Source organism: Erpetoichthys calabaricus, chromosome 15, assembly GCF_900747795.2.
Source record: "Erpetoichthys calabaricus chromosome 15, fErpCal1.3, whole genome shotgun sequence".
Taxonomy (NCBI): domain Eukaryota; kingdom Metazoa; phylum Chordata; class Cladistia; order Polypteriformes; family Polypteridae; genus Erpetoichthys; species Erpetoichthys calabaricus.
The window spans coordinates 91,127,536-91,154,842 of record NC_041408.2 but is presented as its reverse complement, the minus strand read 5'-3'; the positions used below and the strand labels follow the sequence as shown (position 1 = coordinate 91,154,842).

The window sequence follows — 27,307 nt, the reverse complement described above, 5'->3', positions numbered from 1 at the left end:
GAGCGAGGGTGCGGTTCCAGTCCATTGTTTCTATCCATCCTTGAGTCAAGTGTACAATTAAAATCCCCTCCTAACACCACCACTTCCTCAGGGTCACACTTTGATAAAAGCTCTCTTAATTTGTTAAAGAACTGGAGCCTCTCCTCACCCTCATTCGGGGCGTACACGTTAATAAAAGTGACGACACTGCCTTGAAGTTTTACTGTCACTTTCAAGAGTCTCCCTTTCACCAACTCATCAGTCCTGCAGACTTCTACTTGCAGCCCACCAAGAAATAAAATGGCCACTCCAGCACTAACATTTGTCCCATTGCTAAAGAAAATGTCCCCTTTCCAATCCCTGCTCCACTCCCACTGATTTTGCTCATCAATGTGAGTTTCTTGTAGAAAGGTGACATTCAAACCTTTTTGTCTTATAAAATCAAAAAGTGCGACCCTCTTATCTGGACTTCTCCCCCCGTTAATATTTAGGGTTCCTATGTGTACACTTGTCATGATATCTGAATATATAGATGAACACACAATGAAACACAGGGACCACCACAAATACTGTGGAGTGGATTTAACAGGGGGCTTAGCCATTAGGAGGTGTTTAAATTAGACTGTTTCCTCAGTTTACTTGTTAAATTCTTGAGCCTCACGAGCTCTTTAACGTCAAACATCGCGGAGGCTGCTTTGTCCCGCCGCAACCCGCGGACTGACGATATAAAAAGCTCAATGTCTGGGAAAAACTCAGCCACGTCCACCCCCTTTTTACCGGCGGTGTTCACCAAAAACTCTTTCACACTCTGAGCGCTGTAACCCCCCCTGGCTTTTAACTCTGGGGGCTCCGAGGCAGCAGACACATCAGAGATATTACCGTCATCGGTCTCTTCCCCGACATTCCCCGCAATTGAACCGTCATCGGCCGTCTCCGCGAAGACGGGAAAATCCTCCTGACAGGGACCATAGGCGGGATCCTCTCCAATGACCCCCGAGCCCTGACTTAAAACAAGTTTCTTACGTGCCCGCTCTTCTCTTTCACCTTGCCTCTTCTGAGCAGGACGTTTAAATTCCCCTTTTTCTTCAGGCTCGTTGCTACTTCCCTCGTCCATGTCTATGTCACCCCACACACTTTCTGCTGCTGCTGCTGTCTGACCTACAGTCTCACTACCGCCTTCATTCAGCTCATCCCTGGGAGGCACCTGATCCTCTAGCCCCTCAGATCTTGAGGCATTTCTATTCTTAACGCCCCGCGCCTCTACAAGCGTCTCTGCGCCATCAGCCACTACAGGACGATCTTTCACTTCCTGCCCTTCTTTTTCCATAACTGCATGGTCAGTTTGTCTTGTGCCCGTGTTGTCTCTCAGGACACTGTTTGATTAAATGGGCTTCACTCCCGCACCCAAAACATTTCATTTCATTCGAAGTGACAAAAATTACATAATCAAACCCGTCCACTCTGAACTTCATTGCCACGTTTAAATCATCTTCCATTCTATTTAAAACCATATAAACTTGTCTCCTAAAAGACAAGACATGTTTTAAATCTGGCGATTTACAACCTAAAGGGATATAACGAATTTTAGACACCAAACGTCCATGCCGCTCTAACTCTTTTACTAAAGTTTCGTTCTTGAGAAATGGCGGCGCATTCGAAATTGTCACTCTGCGTGACGGGACGGCTAAAGGGGAAACCTGTACAAAGGAGCCATTTATAACAACCCCTTTCTCAACCATTATAGGAACTAAATCCTCAGAGCTCAGGAAAGCAACGATAGACCCGCTCATTCGTGAAGCCGACTTGATATTCTCACAGCCTACCACTTCGCCTATCGCCAACACCCCCGCCTCCAAAGGGACAAACTCCTCCGAAATAAGTTTAATCCCATGGCGGCGGCTCAGACGCTCAAGATTCGCAGCCATTACGGCTGCCGTACTCAGTACAAAATAAGTTTTAGCTGTTTACACCAAAGAAAGAAAATAGAGTATCAGAAGAAAAAAAGAAAACCCACACTCACCACACCGCGTCCACCAAGAGGCACACTCGCAAACACGCGAAACAACCACCCAGCATGCACAGCGACAGCGAAACAGGAGGGAGATAGATAGATAGATAGATAGATAGATAGATAGATAGATAGATAGATAGATAGATAGATAGATAGATAGAATTTAATTTTAGTATAGTAGGCAGGATTAGATAGATAGATAGATAGATAGATAGATAGATAGATAGATAGATAGATAGAATTTAATTTTAGTATAGTAGGCAGGATTAAATAGATAGATAGATAGATAGATAGATAGATAGATAGATAGATAGATAGATAGATAGATAGATAGATAGATAGATAGATAGAATTTAATTTTAGTATAGTAGGCAGGATTAGATAGATAGATAGATAGATAGATAGATAGATAGATAGATAGATAGATAGATAGATAGATAGAATTTAATTTTAGTATAGTAGGCAGGATTAGATAGATAGATAGATAGATAGATAGATAGATAGATAGATAGATAGATAGATAGATAGATAGATAGATAGATAGAATTTAATTTTAGTATAGTAGGCAGGATTAGATAGATAGATAGATAGATAGATAGATAGATAGATAGATAGATAGATAGATAGATAGAATTTAATTTTAGTATAGTAGGCAGGATTAGATAGATAGATAGATAGATAGATAGATAGATAGATAGAATTTAATTTTAGTATAGTAGGCAGGATTAGATAGATAGATAGATAGATAGATAGATAGATAGATAGATAGATAGATAGATAGATAACCTTAGATTTCTCTTTTCATGAATGTTTGTGATTGTATTTGCTGCCGTTCCACATTGTCTCCCATACCTCACCATTCTATCGTATCCTTTTCACTTTCTCGTATATTAAGTTTAGGTAAAGTATTGTAATCGTCCTAAAATTCAGTTTTGAGATTTTTATGAATCTCTACATTTTTGACCTCTCTGAGTCTGACAATACCATTTTTGTAATTATGTCTGTGTCTGTGTAAACACTGTAACTTGAGTTCGCTTTCATTTCGGATAATCAAATTTTGCATACAAGTATTTGGTATAAAATGTAGATTTCTATCAACCTTTGGGCAATTTCCACTATCTTGGTGGTACTTTTTTATTGATGCAGCTGCACACTCAGATTTATTCAACTTTACTTGTATAATAATAGTTCAATATGTTATTAATTTGATTTGATTTGTTGTTGATGGTTCTTTATTGTACATAATACAAAGATCTAATCATTGTCTTGGGTTTTATTCCTCAAATATCCATCCGCATATCTGAGTATACGAGAAAGTTGAGGGTGAGCACTCCCGATTTTTTTATTTTCATTCTCCATTCAAACCTAAAATTAAAAACATTTCTCTGTCATCATTACTAAACAAACTAGGAAAGCAACATAAAAAGAAATCTGATTTGGGGTGGGTTATTCCTTTAAAAGATACTCATTTCGTAATAAAGGTCAGTTTTGTTGTACAGTAAGTGCTTGTGAAGGCTTGTAAAGTGACAGCCTTGTCATTTTCCTGGCACCTTTCTTTACTGTGCACCAATGCCAGGTGCAGGTCAGACTGCCATTCTTTCCATTTTGATATAATTGGGCACTGTGAGGTAAAAGAACCCACCCAGGGTCACACAGAGCAAAGGATGAACCATCAAGTTTGTGTTTTGCTTTTCTACAGTTAGCCACCAGGGGGCTACACTGCTCCATAAAATACTCCTCAGCAGATCAGTTATTTATTTATTTATTTATTGTACTGTTTTTTGTGTTGTGCTCCGTCATTTTTGCTGTCCTTTCCTATTTGTGCTGCTCTCGATGACAAAGGCAAGTGGCAGACTGAGGTAACGGACCAGGCACCTCTTTAGATTTTGATGGTTTTACAGACAGTAGCAGAAAAAGATGTAGGGTCAGAATTAAATATGGAAGAAAGAAGGGAGGAAAAAATGAAAGGACCCCTTTTTAATCCGAGTACAGCATCAAGTCAGTGACACTTGTGGGCTATTGATCAGGTCAGTTAAGTAGCAGAGGGGCTTGTTCATCAGTTTCAGCTGCTTTGGTGCACTAGAGGGGCAACAAAGAGATGACCCCCAAAACAGGAGTGAATGGGTTAACAGCTGGAGGATGCCACTGACATTTTTCCCTCCTCATCTGTTTTGCCACTCGCTTTGCATTTGGCTACGGTCAGTGTCACTACTGGTAGCATGAGGCCATACCTGGACCCTACAGAGGTGGCACAGGTAGGCCAACTTCTCCAGGATGGCACATTGTGAATTTCCCATTGGGATTAATAAAGTATCTATCTATCTATCTATCTATCTATCTATCTATCTATCTATCTATCTATCTATCTATCTATCTATCTATCTATCTATCTATCTATCTATCAATACATGGCATTGCCAGAAGGTTTGCTGTGTCTCCCAGCATGGAGCAGATTCCAGGAGTTCGTCTAGGAGAACTGGACAGGGCCCCTCGTAGAAGGTCCTTAACCCATCAGCAGGACCCACCGGTATCTGCTCCTTTGGGCAAAGAGGAACAGGATGAGCAGTGGCAGAGCCTACAAAATGACCTCCAGCAGGCAGGCCGACCAATGGTGTGAATGTCTCTGAGCAAACAATCAGAAACAGACTTCATGAGGGTGGCCTGAGGGCCCGACATCCTCTAGTGGGCACCATTGAGCTCGATTGGCATTTGCCATAGAACAGCAGAATTGGCAAGTCCACCACTGGCGGGCGCCCTGTGCTTTTCACAGATGAGAGCAGGTTCACCCTGAGCACATGTGGCAGACGTGAAAGGGTCTGGAGAAGCAGTGGAGAACGTTATGCTGCCTGCGACATCGTTCAGCATGACCAGTTTGGTGGTGGGTCAGTGATGGTCTGGGAAGGCATATCCATGGAGGGACGCACAGACCCCTACAGGCTAGACAACGGCACCACAGGACTGCCATTAGATATCAGGATGAAATCCTTGGACCCATTGTCAGACCCTATGCTGGTTCCTCCTGGTGCACGACAATGCCCGGCCTCATGTGGCGAGAGGATGAAGGAATTGATACCATTGACTGGCCGGACCCCACGCTCACTCTCCTGACCTCAATCCAATAGCACACCTCTGGGTGGGACATTATGTTTCGGTCCATCCGACGCCTCAAACTGTCCAGGAGCTCAATGATGCCCTGGTCCAGATCTGGGAGGAGATCCGTCATCTCATTAGGACGTTGTCAGGCATACAAACTACTGAGTGCGATTTGGAGATGGTGCATTGACATTTTGGCCAAATGGACTCACCTGCCTGCCTGCCTGCCCCATCATTTGTTTCCCTTTGATTTTCGGGGTATCCCTCTGTCGGTTGATTATTTTCATTTCCATCCTTTTGTTCCTCACACATCACCATATCAGTCCATAGCAGTAGAGAGAGTCAGCAGGATTGAGATCTGATGGGTTTTCAAAGTTGTCCTTTCATTTTTAATGTTCTCACCAATCACAGTCACTGATTTGAGTGACTGCTGCCATCAATGGGGGGTCTCTCTTTGGACCCTTGTTATATTAATGTCTGCTGTAGCTGGTGAACTTGTGAAATTTGCAGATGACACAAAACTTGGAGGAATGGCAGGCACTGATGAGGCAGCAAACAAAATTCCAGAAGACCCAGACAAGCCTTTGGAAGTGGGTGAACTCTGGGAAAATGGAGTAGAAAAGTGCAGGGTGCAGTTATGAGGGGAGGGGGGGGGCACACTGACATTTCTCCCTCCACTTCTCCCTAACCGACTTAACTTGATATTCACCGAGATGGATTGTCTTTCTGGTCTCCATCCCCTAACTTTGTCTTTTGACAGGACAAGGAACTCAATCACACAATTAGGGGGTGTCACGTGAAGGAAATGGGGGTCCTTGAATTGCCAGTCATAGTCCAGACTTTAACTCCCCATGTGTGGTGAGATCTGTAGACCACCTCACCCCAGCTAAACCTGGCAGGGAGGAACGGCTCCATCATACAAAGTGAACAGAGAGAGACTCGACTTGAGGTGGGTCATCGAGGACCCGAATGGTGGGCATGAAGACTTCAGAAAGCTTTGATGGGGGCAGCACCTCACCCATGAAGCAAGATTCGAATTCCTGAACTGCTTTCCCGTATTCCCTTGAAGAGGATCAGCAGGACGTCTCGTTCTCATTTGATCAGCTTCATGCCGCTTCAATAGTCTGCTAAGCACTGATAATTGCAGTGTGGTCAACTTCAGAAGATGCTGCTATTGATTTTGACCTTTAGACCCTTCCAACGGCATTTTGGAAAGAGGTCAATTTTCCATTGCATTGTTCGCTTTAATCATAGCAGTAACCTGGCAGGCAGAGCAGGTAGGAGAAAATGCTGCGGGGCGCAAAGGCATTCCTAATGAGGCACTTAACCCACCGTACAATTAAATATGGAGGCTAATTACAGCCTGTCGTATCTTTATTGCAGCCGGGCTTTAATAGAAGGCTCCATTGACCGGGATGTGACGGGGGATTGGGGGTGTGGGGTCAAACTGCTTGTTGTCTTCTCATGTGTTTTTCTTCTTCTTCTTTTGTTTTGTTTTTTTGCCTTTCAATCCTGTCTTTTTCAGCCCATTGTGTCATGAGCACATCCATTAACAAAGCAATCTTTGTTTCTAATCTGAGGGAAGGATCTTTAGAGCACTACAATGGGAAACCAGTTTGGAAGGTCACAGAAAAAGCCTTCAGGTTGAACAGGATGGAGAGGTTCCTGTTGAGGAAAAATGATCACCGTGATTAACATCAGCGTTATCATTATAAGTACTGGATTACAATTAGGGATGCCATTCTAGGTACCCTGGACCCCTCCCTCGTTACAAACCGGGGTGTGTGCTGAGGAGGCGGGGCAGACCCTCTGGGGGGGGGGGGGGGGGGTGAACAAATTCATGATGACAATGACAACATGGTGGCACCCTGGTGGCTGGGCTACTGATTCTGGCTTAGCATCTGGGTGGAGGCTGCATGTTGTCCTCAGATCGACAAGGGGGTTTACTAAAGATACTCCAGATTGTTTCTCATATTCTAGAAATGAAAGACACTATATAAGATAGATAGATAGATAGATAGATAGATAGATAGATAGATAGATAGATAGATAGATAGATAGATAGATAGATAGATAGATAGATAGAAGTGAAAGGCACTATATGATAGATAGATAGATAGATAGATAGATAGATAGATAGATAGATAGATAGATAGATAGATAGATAGATATGAAAGGCACTATATGATAGATAGATAGATAGATAGATAGATAGATAGATAGATAGATAGATAGATAGATAGATAGATAGATAGAAGTGAAAGGCACTATATGATAGATAGATAGATAGATAGATAGATAGATAGATAGATAGATAGATAGATAGATAGATAGATAGATAGATATGAAAGGCACTATATGATAGATAGATAGATAGATAGATAGATAGATAGATAGATAGATAGATAGATAGATAGATAGATAGATAGATAGAAGTGAAAGGCACTATATGATAGATAGATAGATAGATAGATAGATAGATAGATAGATAGATACATAGATAGATAGATAGATAGATAGATAGATAGATAGATAGATAGATAGATAGATAGAAGTGAAAGGCACAATATGATAGATAGATAGATAGATAGATAGATAGATAGATAGATAGATAGATAGATAGATAGATAGATAGATAGATAGATAGATAGATAGATGTGAAAGGCACTATATGATAGATAGATAGATAGATAGATAGATAGATAGATAGATAGATAGATAGATAGATAGATAGATGTGAAAGGCACTATATAATCAATAGATAGATAGATAGATAGATAGATAGATAGATAGATAGATAGATAGATAGATAGATAGATAGATAGAAGTGAAAGGCACTATATGATAGATAGATAGATAGAAGTGAAAGGCACTATATGATAGATAGATAGATAGATAGATAGATAGATAGATAGATAGATAGATAGATAGATAGATAGATAGATAGATAGATAGAAGTGAAAGGCACTATATGATAGATAGATAGATAGATAGATAGATAGATAGATAGATAGATAGATAGATAGATAGATAGATAGATAGATAGATAGATAGATAGATGTGAAAGGCACTATATGATAGATAGATAGATAGATAGATAGATAGATAGATAGATAGATAGATAGATAGATAGATAGATAGATAGAAGTGAAAGGCACTATATGATAGATAGATAGATAGATAGAAGTGAAAGGCACTATATGATAGATAGATAGATAGATAGATAGATAGATAGATAGATAGATAGATAGATAGATAGATAGATAGATAGATAGATAGAAGTGAAAGGCACTATATGATAGATAGATAGATAGATAGATAGATAGATAGATAGATAGATAGATAGATAGATAGATAGATAGATAGATAGATAGATAGATATGGAAGGAAGTATATAACAGATACACATATAGTCCATTTTACGATTCTTCACTTGTTAAAAATAACGAATTCCATGGGACAATCCAATGCTATTATTCTGTGCCTGCATTTCCCTGTTACCTGATGATCCAGTAAGACTAATTATGGCTTTGTGTAATGAAAGACTTGCCGAGGCGCACCTCATCACACCTACATGACTAATGCAGCCCACCCCAGCAATTACAGAGCAGTGCACTTCCATGTGGAGCAAACACGGCCTGTCGCGACCATTATGTGATAGAAGTTGACTCTTAGGAAGTCAGCATGGAGAATCTTTGACATGTCATATTCAACTTTTTGTGCTTTGTCTGCTGAGATCATTGAGTCATTAGCAGGCTGGCTGTTGATTATTTACCCTGGAAACACCGGACCCAGTGCAGAAATCATCCCACGGTGGGAATGCTCATAATACCTGGACCTGTTAAAGAGTGCTAATTTAATTAGTAATTCATGCTTCCTTTTTTTTCTTCATTTACTTAACCTTCAGGCACCTGAGACAATGTCTATCTATCTATCATATAGTGCCTTTCTATCTATCTATCTATCTATCTATCTATCTATCTATCTATCTATCTATCTATCTATCTATCTATCTATCTATCTATCTATCTATTATTATGTAGTGATAGATAGGCATGAAAGGCACTATATAAGATAGATAGATAGATAGATAGATAGATAGATAGATAGATAGATAGATAGATAGATAGATAGATAGATAGATAGATAGATAGATAGATAGATAAGCTAAGACCCAAAATATAGGCCAAAGCCAGCCCGTAAAGTATGAACCCAGGCTGCCATAGAGTGCTCCTTATCTGGCTAGGCTAGTTAGGATTCTGGCCGGCTTTGTGGTCATTTTTTTAGGCCTTCCGGCACTTTGGCTATATTGTCTGCTGTATTAGCCCACTTTTTGAAATAATCTAAAGCTTGTTTTTTAGTGTTGGTGAAACTCAGAATCTCTGAGATTTTTCAAGCTACTTTATTGAACAAATCACTTGTTGGTGAGGAAAAAACCACAGGTTTACAGGCTAGAGGCCTCGTGTATAAAACCTTGCTTGGATTCCATATTAAATTTTTGCTCACGCTTGCAAGGCTAAACCGGTGTACGCACAAAATAATGGATTTATAAAACAATGCATGCCATGTGCCACACGAGTTCCTTTATAAACTGAGATTGTCGTACAGCACACCCGTTTTATAGATGACATTGACAGACTACACGCTAAAAGCAGTTAACATGAAGCGCATCACCAACACTGAAGATGGCAGTATTGAGAAATCACGTCAGTTACCTGTGATATCGTGGGGCTGACGCATCATTGAAATGTGAAATGAAGTGAGATTTACCATTGACTTTGTTGTCCTATCGTCCTGGAGTCGCTAAAATGTCAGCAGCAAAGTCTGCATAGGACTCGCAGATGGCCAAAACTTGCCGTAACTTTAAGACGTTTTCCACATCAAGTTAGTGTTTTATAAATCCTAATAAATTATAAAAATCTTCTTTAGAGTAAGAAGTGGCTTACACACATTTCTAGATGTGAACATGTTTTATACTTGAGAACCCCCCGCTCACTTTTGATGAGCTAACCTCGCTGATTAGTGTATCGGAGGTGAGGTGACATGATGCGTGTTGATCAGGCATACAAGTAAGAATTTCCCACGTGACAATGACATTAAGTAAAACTTCATTGGCATACACTGTCACCTTTTGCTCTGTCAGTACCCCAAAGTCCAACTATCCATTATCAAGCCAGCTTTGACCAGTTCAGGGTCCTCAGGGGAAGAGCTCTTAAGTCAGTCTGATAAATTAATTCTACGTGGTTGGACAGGAGTTCCGCTTCGGATTCTTCTTTAGGGGCGGAAGGATAACCGGCTACCAAGGGAGGAATGAGAAGGTCGGGTCAGAGGAATTCATTTCTCTCTCAGCTGGTGGTGTGGACCGCTGCCACTTCGTAATGAGAACTTGTGATAATATCTTCACATTCCACCAGGCAGGGGATTATCTCTGGTGGGCTTTTGGAGCTCGGCTATTATGTTGCTCCCCCCGTGACTCTTATTTAATGAATGGCCAGCCGGTGTATCAGTTATGTGAGTTTTTCTTTAGGCCCCAATAGAGATCAGAAAGGATTGCACAGGCACAAAGAAGGTGTCCACGTTTTTGGGGAGTGAGCAAAAGAATTCTGAACCGTGTTTTTCATGTCAAGACAGATGGTACAAATGTAGGGGCACCGGAGTCAGAGGCAAATTCACAGAAGGAATTATTAAGGAGAAGATTGAGGGGGACATGGCAAGGACAGGCTCCGACGACGGAGGTCAGGTTTTACTGACATGCTGGAAATTCAATGAGGAACCAATACAAAGGTACAATCAAAATGGTGCATGTGAGATTATTTATCAGGACCTTCAGAAAGAATTTGATAAGGGGCCACATGAGGGGGTGGGCATCAAAAGGAAAGAAGTGGCAGTTCAGGGTGTGGAGTGTAGATGAGGGCAGAATTGGCTCAGTCACAGGATGGTGATGGGATGAGGAACCTTATGAAACTCAGGTGAAGTTGAGAGAGGTGTTCAGCAGGGGGCAGTGCTGAGGCCACTGCTAGTTTTAGAATACAAATAAATGATTTGCATAGGAAAAGCAGGTTAAGTTTTCAGATGATACCAAGCTAGGAGGATTGGCAGGGAATCCACTGGAATTATAACAGGGGGACATGGACAACAGACAGACTTGGGCAGATTTATGCCAGATGAACATTAGAACAGTTTGAACGAGAACAGGCCATTTAGCCCAAAAAGCTTACTAGTCCTATCCACTTAATTCTTGTAAAAAAAAAGCTGAGTTTTGAAAGTTCCTAAAGTCTTACTGTCTACCACACTACTTGGTAGCTTATTCCAAGTGTCTATGGAAATTTAATGATACTTAATGTCAGTAAATGTAAAGAATTTCACAGAGGAAGTAAAAATGTGAGGTCTGAATACACAATGGGTGGTCGGAAAATGGAAAGTCCACCTTATGAGAAGAACTTAGGAGTCAAAGTGCACTCTAAGCTATCGACTTCCAGACAGTGTTCAGAAGCCATTAAGAAGGATAACAGAATGTCAGGTTATATAGCGCCTTGAGGTATGGCGAACAAGTCCACGGAGGTTCTGCTCAAGCTTTATAACACACTGGTGAGGCCTCACTTGGAGTACTGGGTGCAGTTTGGCCCTCCAGGCTACAAAAAGGACATAGCAGCACAAGAAAAGGTCCAGAGAAGAGCAAGTAGGGTGTTTTATGGGTGGGTCCCCCAAGAGGTGGGACCACCTGTCCATCACCATCAAGGGACTAAGCTAAGCCTTACAATGGCTGAGGACAACTCACAGTCCCTTGCGGTTCATTGAATGTGCTGGCAGTGGTGAGTTTTGCTGGATTTCTCATTAACTTTTCACCTTTGTCGATTTCTGGAGTTTGGACCCCGTCGTTCTGTTTTGTCGACTCTTCTTAGTATCGTGCATTGGGACTTTGTTTGCTTCGGGATTGCACTTTTGCCTTTTGTGTCTTTTCGAGTGTCCTGGTGCTGCAGAGCATTATTTATATAAACAAAATTCTTTTTTATAAAAATTCTGCGCTTCACCTCTTGTTATTTGCCGGAGTTTGATGGCCTCCCTCCTCTTTTGGGCATTTTGAGTCAGAATTGGGAGTTTTTGTGCTCAGGAACCATAAACCCTCCGAAGTTCACAAGAGTTTGTTTGTTTGATTTGAGCACATCCTTGGCTGGGTGTCTTCATGTCCCTGTTCACTGTGATTAGCGATGTCAACAGCACTTTCTGTATAAATATGGGGGCGAATTGCAGCTTTCGTATCCTTTGGTGGAAAAATTTAGAAGTAGTTGGCTTTCATTACCAGGTAAGCCCTAGTGTTTTCGATTTTTCTTGTGTTGTTTTTGACTCCATTTCTGTTTGTGACCTCAGACTTAGTCATTGCTCTTTAGTTCCGATTGTCTTCCTGGCTTCCGTCTGGTCTCCATCCTGCTGTAGTTGCATTCACAACTGGCCTCAGCTTCACTCTCGCCAGTACCGGGTTCATAAGGTCATTGCCCAAGGTTAATCTCTGACCTATCTTAAGTCAAGTTGGGGAGCGTGCACTGTGTGGGGAACAGCCCGGACACAGACAGGTAGACATGATGTTTAAACCACACACGTTTATTCACAACTACTATTTACACTTATCATGAGCACAAACCTAGTGCCTTAGCACCAATCACCCCTCAAGTCCTTGGCCACACGCACAATGCCTTCTCTCAGTCTCTGGTCCGCCTCCACTCCTCTCTACCAAGCTTCGTCCACTTCCACCCGACTCTTGCCCCCGACTGGAGGGAGGCGGCCCCTTTAATTCACCCCGGAACGGCTCCAGCTGCATGCTGGGGCTCGTAGCCACACCCCTGTATGGCAGAAGCTCCAGCGGTGAAACCGGAAGTCCACCAGGTGTCTCCAAGTCTCTTCCCCCAGTACTTCCCAGTGTGGCAAAAGTACTGAGGTCTAACACTCCCAAGGCATTGGGGCGCCCCCTGGCCTACAAGGATGAGCTTCCAAGCTCTGTACCCGTGGTCCCCACAGCAACCAGGGAGGACGCCCCCCCCCCGTGTGCCAGAGGATCCACAAGCCCTCCTCCGGTCCTCCTGGGTGTCCCGGCCGTGCATCAATGCCCGCCGGGCACCACAACTGGTACAGTGCGTTGCTACACCCACCACACGACGAAACAACTCGGGATCCCGGCACACATGGTCCAGTCCCACCCTGCGGGAATAACCCTTGTGGGGTACAGCCCGGACACAGTCAGGTAGACATGATGTTTCACCACACACATGCTTATTTACACTATTTACAATAATGATAAATTGCAGAAACCCAGTGCCGCAGCACCAATCACCCCTTAAGTCCTGGCCTTTCACTGTCTCTGGTCCGCCTCCACTCCTCTCCTCCGAGCTCTGTCTTCTTCCACCCGACTCCAGCCATCCTGTGAAGGGAAGCAGCCCCTTTTATGCACACCCAGATGGGCTCCAGGTGCTTCCCGACACTCCTCCGCCGACACTCCCCTGTGTGGCGGAAGTGCCGGCTGCGCACCCAGAAGGACTCCAGGTGTCCCCGATCCTCTTCACCCCCAGCACTTCCAGGTGTGGCGGAAGTGCTGAGGTCCAGGGCTCCCAAGGCATTGGGGCACCCCCTGGCGGTGACCACGGGCCCCTACAGGGTTGGGCTTACAAGTCCCCAACACAACCAGGGCGGTCGCCCCCTTGTGGTCTGGAGGAGGCACAAGCCCTCCTCCGGATCCTCCTGGGCATCCCAGCTGGGCACCATCCCCAGCCGCATGCCACACCCTCTATCTGCTGTAGCCAAGTGTTACATGGATGACCCCTTGGCCTGGGGGTCCAGCCACTCGGGTCTCCAACAATGAGGGTCCTGTGAGCTGGATCACCCTTGGGGAAACACGTCACATTGCCGTAGTACCGTAACTGACGCTCCATCACAATGCAGGTCATGCGCCTCATTCGAGCAACACAAAGTCAAACCAACGGTACCCAAGGATTTTCTGGCGAGACACATATGAAGAAGTCCAGACTTCGTCTCAGGTCACTGGATAGTGTCCATGTCTCACAAACAGAGGGCACTAGGACTGTAAAGACTTGGACCTTCGTCCTATTGCTGAGATATCAGGAGCGCCACACACCCCTTTCCAGTGACCTCATGACCCCCTGTGCTCTCACAATCCGTCTACTGACTTCATAGGAAGAGTCACCAGAGTCACATGAATGTCACTGCCGAGGTAAGTAAACCTCTCAATGACGAGGTCGACACTCTCTGCAGACAGACACACTGCTGATGGCCGTGCCCAAGAGGTCATTAAAGGCCTGGCTCTTTGGTTTTTATCAGGACACTCGCAAGGCCCAGACACTCCGACTCCTCACTCAGTCTCTCGAGAGCCCCACTCTGTGAAGATCAAAGTCAAGATCAGTGAACCTCTCATCACCAACAGATGCCCCTCAGATGATGGACCCCACGCCCCTGCCCAACACCCAGTCCATATAAGCATTGAACAGAGTAGGAGCAGAACACACCCCGCTGACGGACCCCAGAATCAAATGGGAAAAACACAGAGGGTCTGCCTCCACTCTGCACAGCACTCACAGTACCAGTGTACAGGCCGGCCATGATATCCAGCAACCTCGAGGGGATCCGGCGAACCCTCAGGATGTCCTATCTTAGCTCCCCTTTAATAAACTTGCTTAAAACGTGATTCAGATGCTTAGGTTCACAAGATGCAATCATCGTTGTCCAAGGGTTCATCTCCAATTCATCTTAGCTCCCCTTTAATAAACTCTGGCTGACCTCGTCTCCAGCGTCACAGCTCACATTGGCACCCACTGGTCCACCCTGACATGCCAGGGCTTGACTCACAATTTCTTTTTGGATATTATGCTGTTCATCCTCACTAATTGTGACTTGCATGTTTTCTATGAAGTGCTGGCTACACTCCACGCCATTATGAACAGCTCAGACCTGCTCTCGCACTTCAGCAATTGTTCAGTTTGTTCTGTTCTGTGTATTGTATTGTATTGTATTGTATTGTATTGTATTGTATTGTATTGTATTGTATTGTCTGCGGTGGGTTGGCACCCTGCCTGGGATTGGTTCCTGCCTTGTGCCCTGTGTTGGCTGGGATTGGCTCCAGCAGACCCCCGTGACCCTGTGTTCGGATTCAGTGGGTTGGAAAATGGATGGATGGATAAAAAAGCGTTTTGATCTGGCCAAGAGTGGCTTTTTCTGCTCTTTCCATTCGAGACGTTCCCAGACACCGACAGTGGCCAAACTCCAAGGGGGGAGTCCCCTCCCCTGCCACAGCCCCCAAATGTGGCCAAACTCCAAGCAGAACCCTGCCACCCCTTACCCCATAGCTTCAATAACAACAAAACTGCAATGTGAAAGGACATCGCCAGCACTAAAACTGCAAGTGCTATTCAGTGGGCGTGTCCACAGCGCCATTAGCTGGCTTCTCCACTGTCATTGGGCTGGAAATATTTCCAGCACCTGGTGACCCTGCCCCTGATGTCCATCCCTGCCCAATCACATTGAGGATCTTATTCATGGATTGGCAAGATTAGACCGCCATAAGGGTTACACGTTTATAACACTGGATAAGCAGATCGGTGGGAACTCGATCCGTGGAAATTGAGAATTTATTGTACGTCTATGTGGAAGTTTTCAAAAGTAGTTTAGGGTTTGTTGACGAATGCACTCGGTTGATTCATCTTCTTTTCCTTTTATTGTTGCGAGGTAACTGTCATCCTTTAGGTCCTACCTTTACATTTCAGAACAAACTAAAACGTTCTTAGGTTCTGATTACAATTATAACATCGGTTTAGATTCAAACCAAGTGTTAGGTGTCCCCGGAGAGAAGGTTGTAACTTCTCAAAAAGCCAACGACAGAATGCTGCTACTGTGGCATCATGAACCTCATCTGCTCTGGGCATCCACCTGCTGGACACTCCTAACGTCATTGCCACCTCACGTCGCGATAGTACGGTGTTATGAATTTTTATTGCAATTTTACGGTTTTCATTTGACTCGCCGTCACCTCGGATCAGGTCAGGTCAGGTTGGGGAGCATGTTGCCACACTCACCACACAACGAAACAGCTCGGGATCCCGATTGGCAACCCCCTAGGCAGACCCCCTAGGTCCGGTCCCACCACCTGGAAATAACCATCTATCAACTGCAGCCAGGTGTTACATGGGATACCCCTTGGCCTCAACAATGAGGGTCCTGCAAGTCGGATCACCCTCTGGTAATGGCGCCACATGTCCCTCACAATGCAGGTCATGTGCCTCGTTCAGGACTCCGTGAGCAACACAAACTCAAACCAGCGACACCCAAGGATTCTCTGAAGAGACCCACATGAAGGAGTCCAGTCTTCATCTCAGGTCACTGACAAAAAGGGAGCACCAGGACTCTAAAGACTTGGACCTTCGTCCTTTTACACAGATATCAGGACCACCACACACCCCTTTCCAGCTCTCCATGCTCTCCCAATCCGTCTACTGACTTCATAGGAAGAGTCACCAGAGTCATGAATGTCACTGCCGAGGTCAGTGAACCTCTCAATGACGAGGTCAACACTCTCTCTGCAGACAGACACACTGCTGATGGCCGTACCCAAGAGGTCATTAAAGGCCTGGCTCTTTGGTTTTTATCAGGACCCTCGCAAGCCCAGACACTTGGACTCCTCACTCAGACTCTCGAGAGCCCCCATCAGAGCCTCCATTGACTCCACGAAGATCAAAGTCAAGATCAGTGAACCTCTCATCACCAACAGATGCCCCACACTTGCTGGACCCTACGACCCCCCCAACAGATACATGGTCCAGTCCAACCCCCCGGAAATGACAATCTGTCAGCTGCAGCCAGGTGTTACGTGGGTGTCTCCTTGGCCTGGTCCAGCCGCTCGAGTCCACAACAATGAGGGTCCTGAGAGCTGGGTCACCCTCAGGGAATCGTAGTGCTGTAACTGGCGCTCCCTCACAATGCAGGCCATATCCCTCTTTGTGAGCAACACAAAGTCAAACCAGAGGGACCCAGGGACCCTCTGAAGAGACCCACATGAAGGTGTCCAGTCTTCATCTCAGGTAACTGGATAGCGTCCATGTCTGACAAACAGGGAGCTCCAAGACTCTAAACACTTGGACCGTCATCCTCTGGCAGATATCGGGAGCGCCAAACACCCCTTTAAAGCGACCTCATGAAATAAATTCTGGTTACTGCCTCACTTTAGTAGCCTCATCTTCACTGACATTAGGGGTTAGGGGGTCCTTTTCCTAGCAAATCCTGGTCCTGCAGGGACACAGGAGGACTCTGTCATGCAGCCCTCGCAGTGGAGGAACGCTGGGTGAAGATGAAGGACAGGTGACCGACTGTAAGTTGGAGGAAGAGAAACCTGCAGCCCATCAGAGTTGAGGGTCCCCAGTGTGAGTATCGAGGGGTGTGCATGTAACACATGGTTAATAGGCTAAGGGGTTTGCTTACGGGAATTCCTTGTCCAACGATAACAAAAGAAGCTAAGACGCTTGTATTGTGCCTTTCATGAAAAAGTAACACACACACCTACACATTTAAGTCATGAGAAAACACCGAGAAACACCAACAAATGTTCCAACTTTCCAATGAGTTCACTAAGCCTCGGAGCACAACTGAATTTTATGCCAAGCTGTGACAATTGCTTACTTGTTACTTTCTTAGCCCTTTTGGTTTTCTCTGCTGCCTCAGTTTGTCTTTATGGCTCCTGACCTGTCTTCGTTTTTTTGAGTTTCTGCTTCATATTCATGACAAGTTTCTTTCATTTGATCTTTTTCTCTTAAAAACTGCAATTTTGATCAAACATTTTATAGCAGGTGGCACAATTTACTCAAACAGGCTCAGAGCTGATTTCATTTATCCCCACACACCCCGTCTTCAATGGGCATTTCAAACAGGGCACCTGATCAAAAAAATAAAAGCCCATCTGGACTGTCAGTGCTTAACTTGAGAGCACATTAATACAGAAAGCACTGACCACCTTGAATCTGTTGGGATCATTCCTGTTACCTGAACGTTCTGGAAATAAAATACTGAAGACAAAGAGCAGTTGCCAGGAAAATACAACAGAGGTACAGTACCTGCAAGGCGGTCAGGATGTTGGCCAGGGCCTGTCCATAAGTGTCATGGCAGTGAACAGCAAGGGCTTCACAAGGCACTTCTTTCAGAACTCGCTCTAACATCTTAGACATGGCCCCTGGGGTGCCCACTCCAGTCGTGTCCCCCAGCGAAATTTCATAACATCCCATGCTGAATAATCTTTTAGCCACCTGAAAAGAAGACAGAAGGAGGGAGGTTAGGCAGGGGCGGTCAGAGAGGATTAGGAAATTGTCCTACCAGGAAACATCACAGGGAGGAGATGTATGGGGGGGGGGGGGGGGGGGGGGGGCTTCCTCATAGGTGGCGTAGTGGTAGTGCTGCTGCTTTGCAGTAAGGAGACTGTGGAAGATTGTGGGTTCGCTTCCCGGTTCCTCCCTGTGTGGATAGCGCTTTGAGTACTGAGAAAAGCGCTATATAAATGTAATGAATAATAATTATTATTATTATTATTTCTCACACCCCAAACAATAGACAGATAAGCGTAACTGGCAGGATTAAATAGATAGATAGATAGATAGATAGATAGATAGATAGATCAGTGGTTCTCAATCTGTGGGGTGGGCCCCCCTAGGGGTGCGCAAAGTAACAAAAAGGGGGGCGCGAAAATGTGAAAAAAAGAACACAAGAATCGAAAATATGAAAAATACATCCATTGAAACCAAAACAAATTAACTTAAACTACACTCTGATACTAGAAAAATAAATATACAGTTAGATAAATGTTGATAAAAGTTAAGTAGGTATAATAAAATATGCATCTATGATATATCATTAATTAAAAAAGGACAAATTAGTATTAGTGGGCTCCTTTCAAAAAAACGTTGGGGGGGGCGATTTAAAGTGTTATGAAAACTCGGGTCACAAATACTTAAAGGTTGAGATAGATAGATAGATAGATAGATAGATAGATAGATAGATAGATAGATAGATAGATAGATGTGAAAGGCACTATATGATAGATAGATAGATAGATAGATAGATAGATAGATAGATAGATAGATAGATAGATAGATAGATAGATGTGAAAGGCACTATATGATAGATAGATAGATAGATAGATAGATAGATAGATAGATAGATAGATAGATAGATAGATAGATAGATGTGAAAGGCACTATATGATAGATAGATAGATAGATAGATAGATAGATAGATAGATAGATAGATGTGAAAGGCACTATATGATAGATAGATAGATAGATAGATAGATAGATAGATAGATAGATAGATAGATAGATAGATAGATGTGAAAGGCACTATATGATAGATAGATAGATAGATAGATAGATAGATAGATAGATAGATAGATAGATAGATAGATAGATAGATAGATGTGAAAGGCACTATATGATAGATAGATAGATAGATAGATAGATAGATAGATAGATAGATAGATAGATAGATAGATAGATAGATAGATAGATAGATAGATAGATAGATAGATAAATGAAAGGCACTAAAATTCCAATTTTTTCCCTTTACGCAGACAGATGTTTGGTGAGCTGCCCTCAGTTGGACTGCAGATGGCGCTCTTTAATGTTTTTTTTTCCAGTTTTCTGCACCTGCTTTCTTTTATTTTGTCTTTGGACTCACAGACGTCCACCTCATTTAACCCCCTAGTTGTCTCACATCAGGCCAACTCAAAATTACCAGTTCATTTCATATTCATGTTTTTGGGCGTGAGAAGGCAAAACATGTAAGGGTCTCAAGGGTCGCCATCAGACTGCACACATTGCAAACTCCACACTTTCCTGCATGTTTTCTAATCCAGATGAGGCTGCTAATGTTATTGCTGTCATAAGGGGGCGCTGTGACAATGCTCCACATAATTCTGAAAGTGCTAATTTTATTCTCTTTTTTGTGCATATGGATATGGGCTCAAATTGCACAGCCAGCCCCCATTTTACATATATACATATTTGCACTTTTCCAACTCTAGCTTTATTCCCCAGCATTGACAATACACTCTTGAATTATTTAGTGATGTTGGGCAAACAAAAAGAGGTTTGAAATATGAGCCATGCAGTGAGTGACCACAGCACAACAAGCAGATGACAGAGCGGACCCCAGAGACTTGGGTCAGTGGTGTGCATATCAGCCCTTCCATTAAACAGTTTTATAGTTTGTTTTTGTAATGGAACAGAAGTCCTTACCTCGGCCACTTTACCTGGTTCAGTATGTTTTTCATATGGACAGCCCAGCACACAGGACACATAGCTAAAAGAATTGAAAATGCATAACATTACACAAATATAATATTTTAAATGACAGAAAACAACTGTTGTATCTTATATTCATTATCTGTATCCACTTTGTCCAGTCCCAGTCATGGGGGAAGCCACTCAAGGCAGGGACCAGCTTGGGATAGGTAGCTCCTCGTGCCCCCAACACACTCGCTCCCAGAGTTACCAGTCATGTGACCCCCACATCTTTTGGAATTGTTTTTCAGCAAACCTGGGGGCTTGGGGTTAGGACAGTGACAGTGACACAGACAGTGACCAGACTCAGTCATTTGAAGCTTTGAGTCAGAAATCACTGACTGCTGTGCCACAGGGCTGCCCTTACAAGAGGCCAGCAACTCCAGTTTGGATGAAGTCTATTACAAAACACTGCCACTTGGTGGCACTGGTGCACACCGTGTCATTTTTCACTGCTAACTTTCTGTCTCTGTGCTCTGCCAAGGAAACCATGGGATTTCCCATCACACCTGTGATGGACTGGCACTCCATGACATTCAGGGATTGTTCCTGCCTTGCACCTGGTGCAGGCTGGGATGGGCTCCAGCTTCCTTGTCAACCCTACTCAGGATAAGCAGGTTAGGAAAATGGATGGAACACTGGGTCATCATACACAACAAGGCGGTAGTTTGCCCCTGAAAACCTTCTCCTACACTCTCTGTCTGGGTCAACCATCACATTGCCAGTGGTTTCTTTCACACCTTTTCACACCGAGAAATTGAAACCATCCATCCCCACAGGAAGCTACTGGAATCCCTTTTAGTGGTTTCCCAGGTCCTGACACAAAACGATGTTCAGATTGAGTCTTCAGCCCACCTGGTCCCTCGACCCTATCCGGGAAACTTTGGCTTCCCATAATGCACAGGGTGGACGATACAATACAATACAATACAATACAATGGTTTCCTTGGTCTTTACACATAACAAAGGGAGAAATGTGCCCCCTGACCAGCTGTTCATCCACTCTATCTGGGAAATCCCTGGATCACCCATTGCACCGGTGGAGGACACCCCCCCTAGTGGTATACCAAGTCATCACACTTCTTTCAAACAAAGAATTAGAAGTCTGTTACCCCCTGCACATGCATCCTTTTGTTTTACAGCATATGTATGGAAGAAAATGCCCCCTAGTGTATCCCAGGTCATTACACAAAAACAAAAGACCCTCCTACCCACCCCAGACCACCTGAAATTAGATTTTTTTTCAAAGCAATATTATGCAGTGGTCACCATCTCTTAGTGGTGGTTTGCCAGGCCATTACATAGGTCACCATTCCTTCCCATTTCATCCAGGAAACTCTTGGTGTCCCCCTCTTCCCACAGTGAGAACACCGGCCCCTTGTGGTCTCTGTGGTCATTACACCAAATGAAAGAGAAATGTGGCCTCTAGCCAACTGCTCCTCCATTCTACGAAAGAAAGTTCATACATAGAGGGTACTGCCATCTAGTGGCTTCCAAAGTCATTACAACATTTCACATCCCACTGACCACAACAACAATGTATTTCTTGCATAGCCACAAAATCACATAAGGAATGCCACAATGGGCTTTATAAAACAGGCAACATGACCTGACAAATTGGGATTCCCAACAACAAGCAGAGGGGAAACTGCCTCATAGTGGTCTCTCTGGTCATTACAACGTTCATAATGAAGAAGACGTGCATCCCACCAACACTCTATCCAAAAAAAAGCCCATTTGGGATTCCCAACTAAATAGAGAAGGGACAATAACATCTTATAGCTTCTCTGGTCATTACAGCAAATGAAGCTCCCTTGCAATCTACTCCTACATTCTATGAAAAGAAGTTTCGCTGATCTGCTATATACACAGAGGACACTGGCATCTAGTGGCTTCCACAGTCATTACATCATTTCACATGTCCCATTGACCACATGTCCTGATAGTCTGTCCAGAAAATAATTGGGATTTTCCAAGAAAAATGTTCCCTAGTGGTCTCTCTGGTCATTGCACAATTTCACATGAAGAAGTGCATCCCTGCAACCACAAGCCCTGACACTGTCCAAAAAAAACAATTGGGATTCCCAACTATATACAGAAAGGACCCTACCCCCGCAGCCCCCTTTGTGGTCTTTCTGATCATTTGACCATATGATGGAAAAATGTGGCCACTGGCCGTCGTTTCCTCGACTCTGCTCAGGAAAGTCCTGGCTGCCCCACTACACACTGAGAGGATACTGCCCTCTAGTGGTTTACAAAGTCATTACACCATTTCATACAAACAAGACAAAGTCCCTCCCACTGACCACATGACCCGACACTCTGTGGTGGAGTTGTAAAATGAGTGATATGTAGCATGTAGGTTCATAACTATTTTGCATGTCTTTATTTGTAGAATTAGCATTTTACTTGTTATAATGTTTAAAAAGCATTGAGGATGGGCATGCCATTTCTTTGTTCTGCCCCCAAAACTTTAGGAATGCTGACTTATATTACTGAATTTCTAGAAAACTGACAGAGAGGGCTAGTAGTTTTATTGCTCAGTGACTTGCATTTCCTTTCTTGGTTGGTTGGTTGGTTGATGGATGCTCAGAAGAAACAAACTAATTTCAGGTGTTGGGGGGCAGGTGGGCTTGACGACTCTGTGCCTGAGCTATTCCATTGGTGAATGGACCAGGAAGGTGTGGCTTTGTTAGGAGACACAGAGGGACAATAAAGAGAGAGACCTGCCATTGGTTGCTCTCTGCCATGTTGCATCGTGATGAAAGCAGACCAGATGATGATCTGAAGGACGTGGGCTACCTGGGCCTGTGCAGATGATGAGCTGACCAGGAAGAAACGAATGAAACTATAAGTTACTGCACCACCAGAAACTGCACATTAGCTTTATCAGGTTCTATTGTCTTGGTTGGCAAAGCCACATTCTATTTGCTTATATGGCACTAGTTTTAATAAAATGTATTATCTATACTGCATAGTTAAAGGTGTAGCTCTTTCTCCTACTTCTTGTTTTATTATGTCCAAGTGCTAGTGGTTATAGGGGTAAAGGAGAGAAGGGGAGAGGAAGTGCTAAGGTCCACAACCACAGAGCAGTAAGTGTATGGGATTTAAGACTTTTTATTAAGGTCTACACAATAAAGAGTATAAAGGGGAAAACAGGATCATCATAGGACCCTACGAGACCAAACAGTACAATTACAATACAATACAATTTATTTTTTGCATAGCCCAAAATCACACAAGAAGTGCCACAATGGGCTTTAACAGGCCCTGACTATTGACAGTCCCCCAAGAAGACTGTCTAAGAAGACAAGAAAAAACTCCCAAAAAAAAACCCTTGTAGGGATAAAATGAAAGAAACCTCTGGAAAGGCAGTTCAGAGAGAGACCCCTTTCAAGGTAGGTTGGGCGTGCAGTGGGTGTCAAAAAGAAGGGGCATCAATACAATACAGTACACAGAACAGAACAAATCCTCAATGCAGTATAAAAATAAAAATTTTAGAAGTATGGAGTAGAATTTAACAGTAGATGATATTCCATAATATGATTTGGATTTGTTTAGGGTCCTGGAGACCTCATTCATCAAGCTGCCTCCCCCATTGGGCCATTCCACAGCTGAAATAGCGCTAATCCAATGAAAGGACCCCTCTTTCCCACGATTTCTGCAATCCTCCATCAGGGATGACTTTACCTTAGGCAGGCAAAACAACTTGGCAGGTGGGCCGTGGCACCAAGTGCCACATTTGAGTACCAAGAAGAGAAACAGAATAGGTAAGGGTTAGTATCCAATTCTAACTATCATGTGACTTATGTTTTAGTGCTAATGACTAACAACAGAGATGCAGTCTGTACAGTTAATCAGCAGCTCTAGTCAGGGTGTGCTAAACTGAAGTGGTGAGATTTGAAAGCTGAGACCGAAGGGGCATCTCTTATAGTAGCAGGCAGACCACTCCACAGTTTAGGGGTCCTGTAACTAAAAGCTCGACCTCCTGATGTTATTTTATTAATCTTTGGAATCAAAAGCAGACCAGAATCTTGAGATCTTAATGTGCGCTCAGGTTTGTAAGTCATGATAAGTTCAGACAAGTAAGCCAGACCTCAGCCATTTAAGGCTTTATATGTTAAAAGGAGGATTTTGAAATCTGCCCTAAACTTAACCGGGAGCCAGTGTAAGGATTTAAGAACTGGAGTGATGTGTTCGTATTTTCTTGTTCTTGTAATAATTCTTGCAGCAGCATTTTGGATTAACTGGAGGCTGTATAAAGAACAGTTTGAACATCCAGTGAACACCGCACTGCAGTAGTCAATCCTACTAGAAATAAATGCAGGAATTAATACACACTCTATCCGGAAAATTGCTCGGATTCCCAATTACATACAGAGATGAAACTGCCTCCTAGTGGGCCATTTTACATGAAGAAGAAGTGTGTCCCACCAATCGTATTCTCTGAAAATCTGTCCGAAAAATTGGGATTTCCAAATATTATGAGCGTCTACCTTTATGGAATTTTATTTCCAGAGTTTTCTCAGCCTTTTGCGAGATTTAGTCACGGAAACAGTCATTTGATGCCTTAAAGAACGTTACTGGCAAGCATTTTTATTTGTACTTTCCCTACCGTCCTTTGATGCTATTTGGTTTAATCACAGACACCACTATATCATGGGCTCCATTGCTTGGAATCTGTTCTTAGTCACTGGGTCGGGGGAGGGTGGGGGTCAATCCATGTTTTGTGACATCTGACGTCATGTGTGTCGTAGCTGAACCTGTGGAGCAACAGTTCACTTCATCGTCCATGAATTAAAAAACAAACAACTAAACAATCTTGATGGGTGTCTTTCTTAGTGCTTAAGATTTTGTACCCTTACTCTTCTGGTTAACGTTCTCATTGGTGAAAGGGTACTTTTTGACCTGTTCGCCGACTTTGATTTATTTCTCGATTCTGTGTTTTTCATTTTCCTCACTGCTAACAGCTCCAAGGTGATTAAACCATCCATTCATTTTCCAACCTGCTGAATCCAAACACAGGGTCACGGCAGGTTTGCTGGAACACAGGGTGCAATGCAGAACCACCGCCAACCCACCGCAGGACGCACACACACACACCAAGCACACACACCAGGGCCAATTTTAGAATCGCCAATCCACTTAACCTGCATGTCTTTGGACTGTGGGAGGAAACCCACATAGACACGTGGGAGAAAATGGAAACTCCACGCAGGGAGGACCCGGGAAGCCACCGTGCCACCCTGGTGATTAAACCATTTCTCATAAAGATGAAGCATTTCTCACCAGGGGTTGGAGCAAGACACCCATCCGACAGTCAACGTCTGCGAGAGGAGGTCGCAAACTCAGGGCCTAGTCCTCCTGGCATGTTGGGAGCAGCAGGAGGTTTGTCACTGTGTCACGGCCATTCTTATGTCCACCTCTCCATTTAAGGAGCCCAGTTGCTTGCATCCCATGAACATTTTGGTAAACTTGAATGACCCAGGCCACAAACGTATTTGAGTCACTCTTGAAAAGGACCTCAGATCCTTTGGGCAGTTGAGGATGGAATCTGGAAAAGAGCTGATAATGGCTCACCTGACAAGAAGGAAGATAAAGGAGTGAGCAGACATCTTGAAGTAGGAAGGACATTTTTTTTTGTAAAGATGAGTCTAAGGGTTCATTTATACTTCACACTCAGAACGCATATGTGCCCACAACATGGCTGCCACGCGTTCCCAGCGTTCATTTGTCGCGTCCACAGCTGAAATAGCGCTAATCTGATGAAAGGACCCCTCTTTCCCACTATTCCTGCGATCCTCCATCAGGGATGACTTTACCTTGGCATGAAATTAATGAGACGAGTGTGCGAAGTTGCATTACCAGCAGAGAGTCGGGGTGGGGCGCAGTGAGCTAAAAGTTGGAATGTGACGTCAAAGTCTCCGTTTACTATCAACATGTGACAGAAAGCCGCTTCGCAGATCCTCTGGGATTGACGTGCGCACTTCGATGTTTGATGATTGGTTCGATGTGGTGAAGCAAAATGCCGACATACAGATGCATTCGTGGTGCTTTTATATTCAAGAGTCGCATATTCCCGATCGTAATGACACGATACATTTTAAAAGTCTCACATACCGTCTTTTGTGCCGTCTTGTTTTTCTGGGGCTTCCTAGCAGTGGCAAACAGCAATAGATCACCACACAGAACACATTACATTTATGATATTCCAACTCTCTGTACATTTAGAATCCTTAGATTTATACTTGATATCACTTTCATGATGAAATGCATTAAAGTATGTATGTTACATTTTACAGATAAATCGGTAATTTCATTTAAATAATGAATACTGTTAATAATGACACACATGGAGGTGACACGGTGGTGGAGCGGTAGCACTGCTGTCTCACAGGGAGTCACGTCACTGGTATTCCCTGCCTGGAGTTTCCATGTTTTCCTGCTGGGTTTCCACAGTGGGCTCCGGTGTCCTTCCAAAGATATGCAGATTTGGTGACACTAAAATGACGCCAGTGTATGTGAGTGCTTGTATTCACCTTGAGATGAGCTGATGCCCCGTCTATGGATTATTTCTGCCTCGTGCCCAATGCTTGCTGGAATGGACACATCCCTGGATTGATGGATTTAATCATTAAACAGAGATTTTGTGGTAAGGTGTCATCGGAGTTTAATGGCTGTTCCAGGCAATTCACAACACAGCGAAGCCGAACCTGTTCTCACCGTGATGATATCTCGCACTGCCACCTGGTGGATTCTTCCAGTATAAGTATAAACAGTACAGCGCTTGCGTAGCAAGGAGCATGCGTCGCGTGAAGTATAATTCTGGCCTAAGAGGGACGTGGTTTTCTTATTTCTTATTTGTATTTTACCCTGCATCTTTTCCTTCCATTACATCTTCCCT

General features: G+C 43.8%; 1 protein-coding gene across 2 annotated transcripts in view; it reads right to left on the bottom strand.

The window, feature by feature from the left end:
• hmgcll1 (3-hydroxymethyl-3-methylglutaryl-CoA lyase-like 1) overlaps positions 1-27,307 on the bottom strand; it is an 85,257-nt gene that overhangs the window by 13,883 nt on the left and 44,067 nt on the right. For both annotated transcript variants that reach the window (XM_051919160.1, XM_051919161.1), the window contains 2 exons: positions 20,359-20,422; positions 18,187-18,375 (listed from right to left, as the gene is read on the bottom strand). In XM_051919160.1, coding sequence (XP_051775120.1) covers positions 18,187-18,375; positions 20,359-20,422 — 253 coding nt within the window. The remainder of the gene's footprint in view (positions 1-18,186; positions 18,376-20,358; positions 20,423-27,307) is intronic.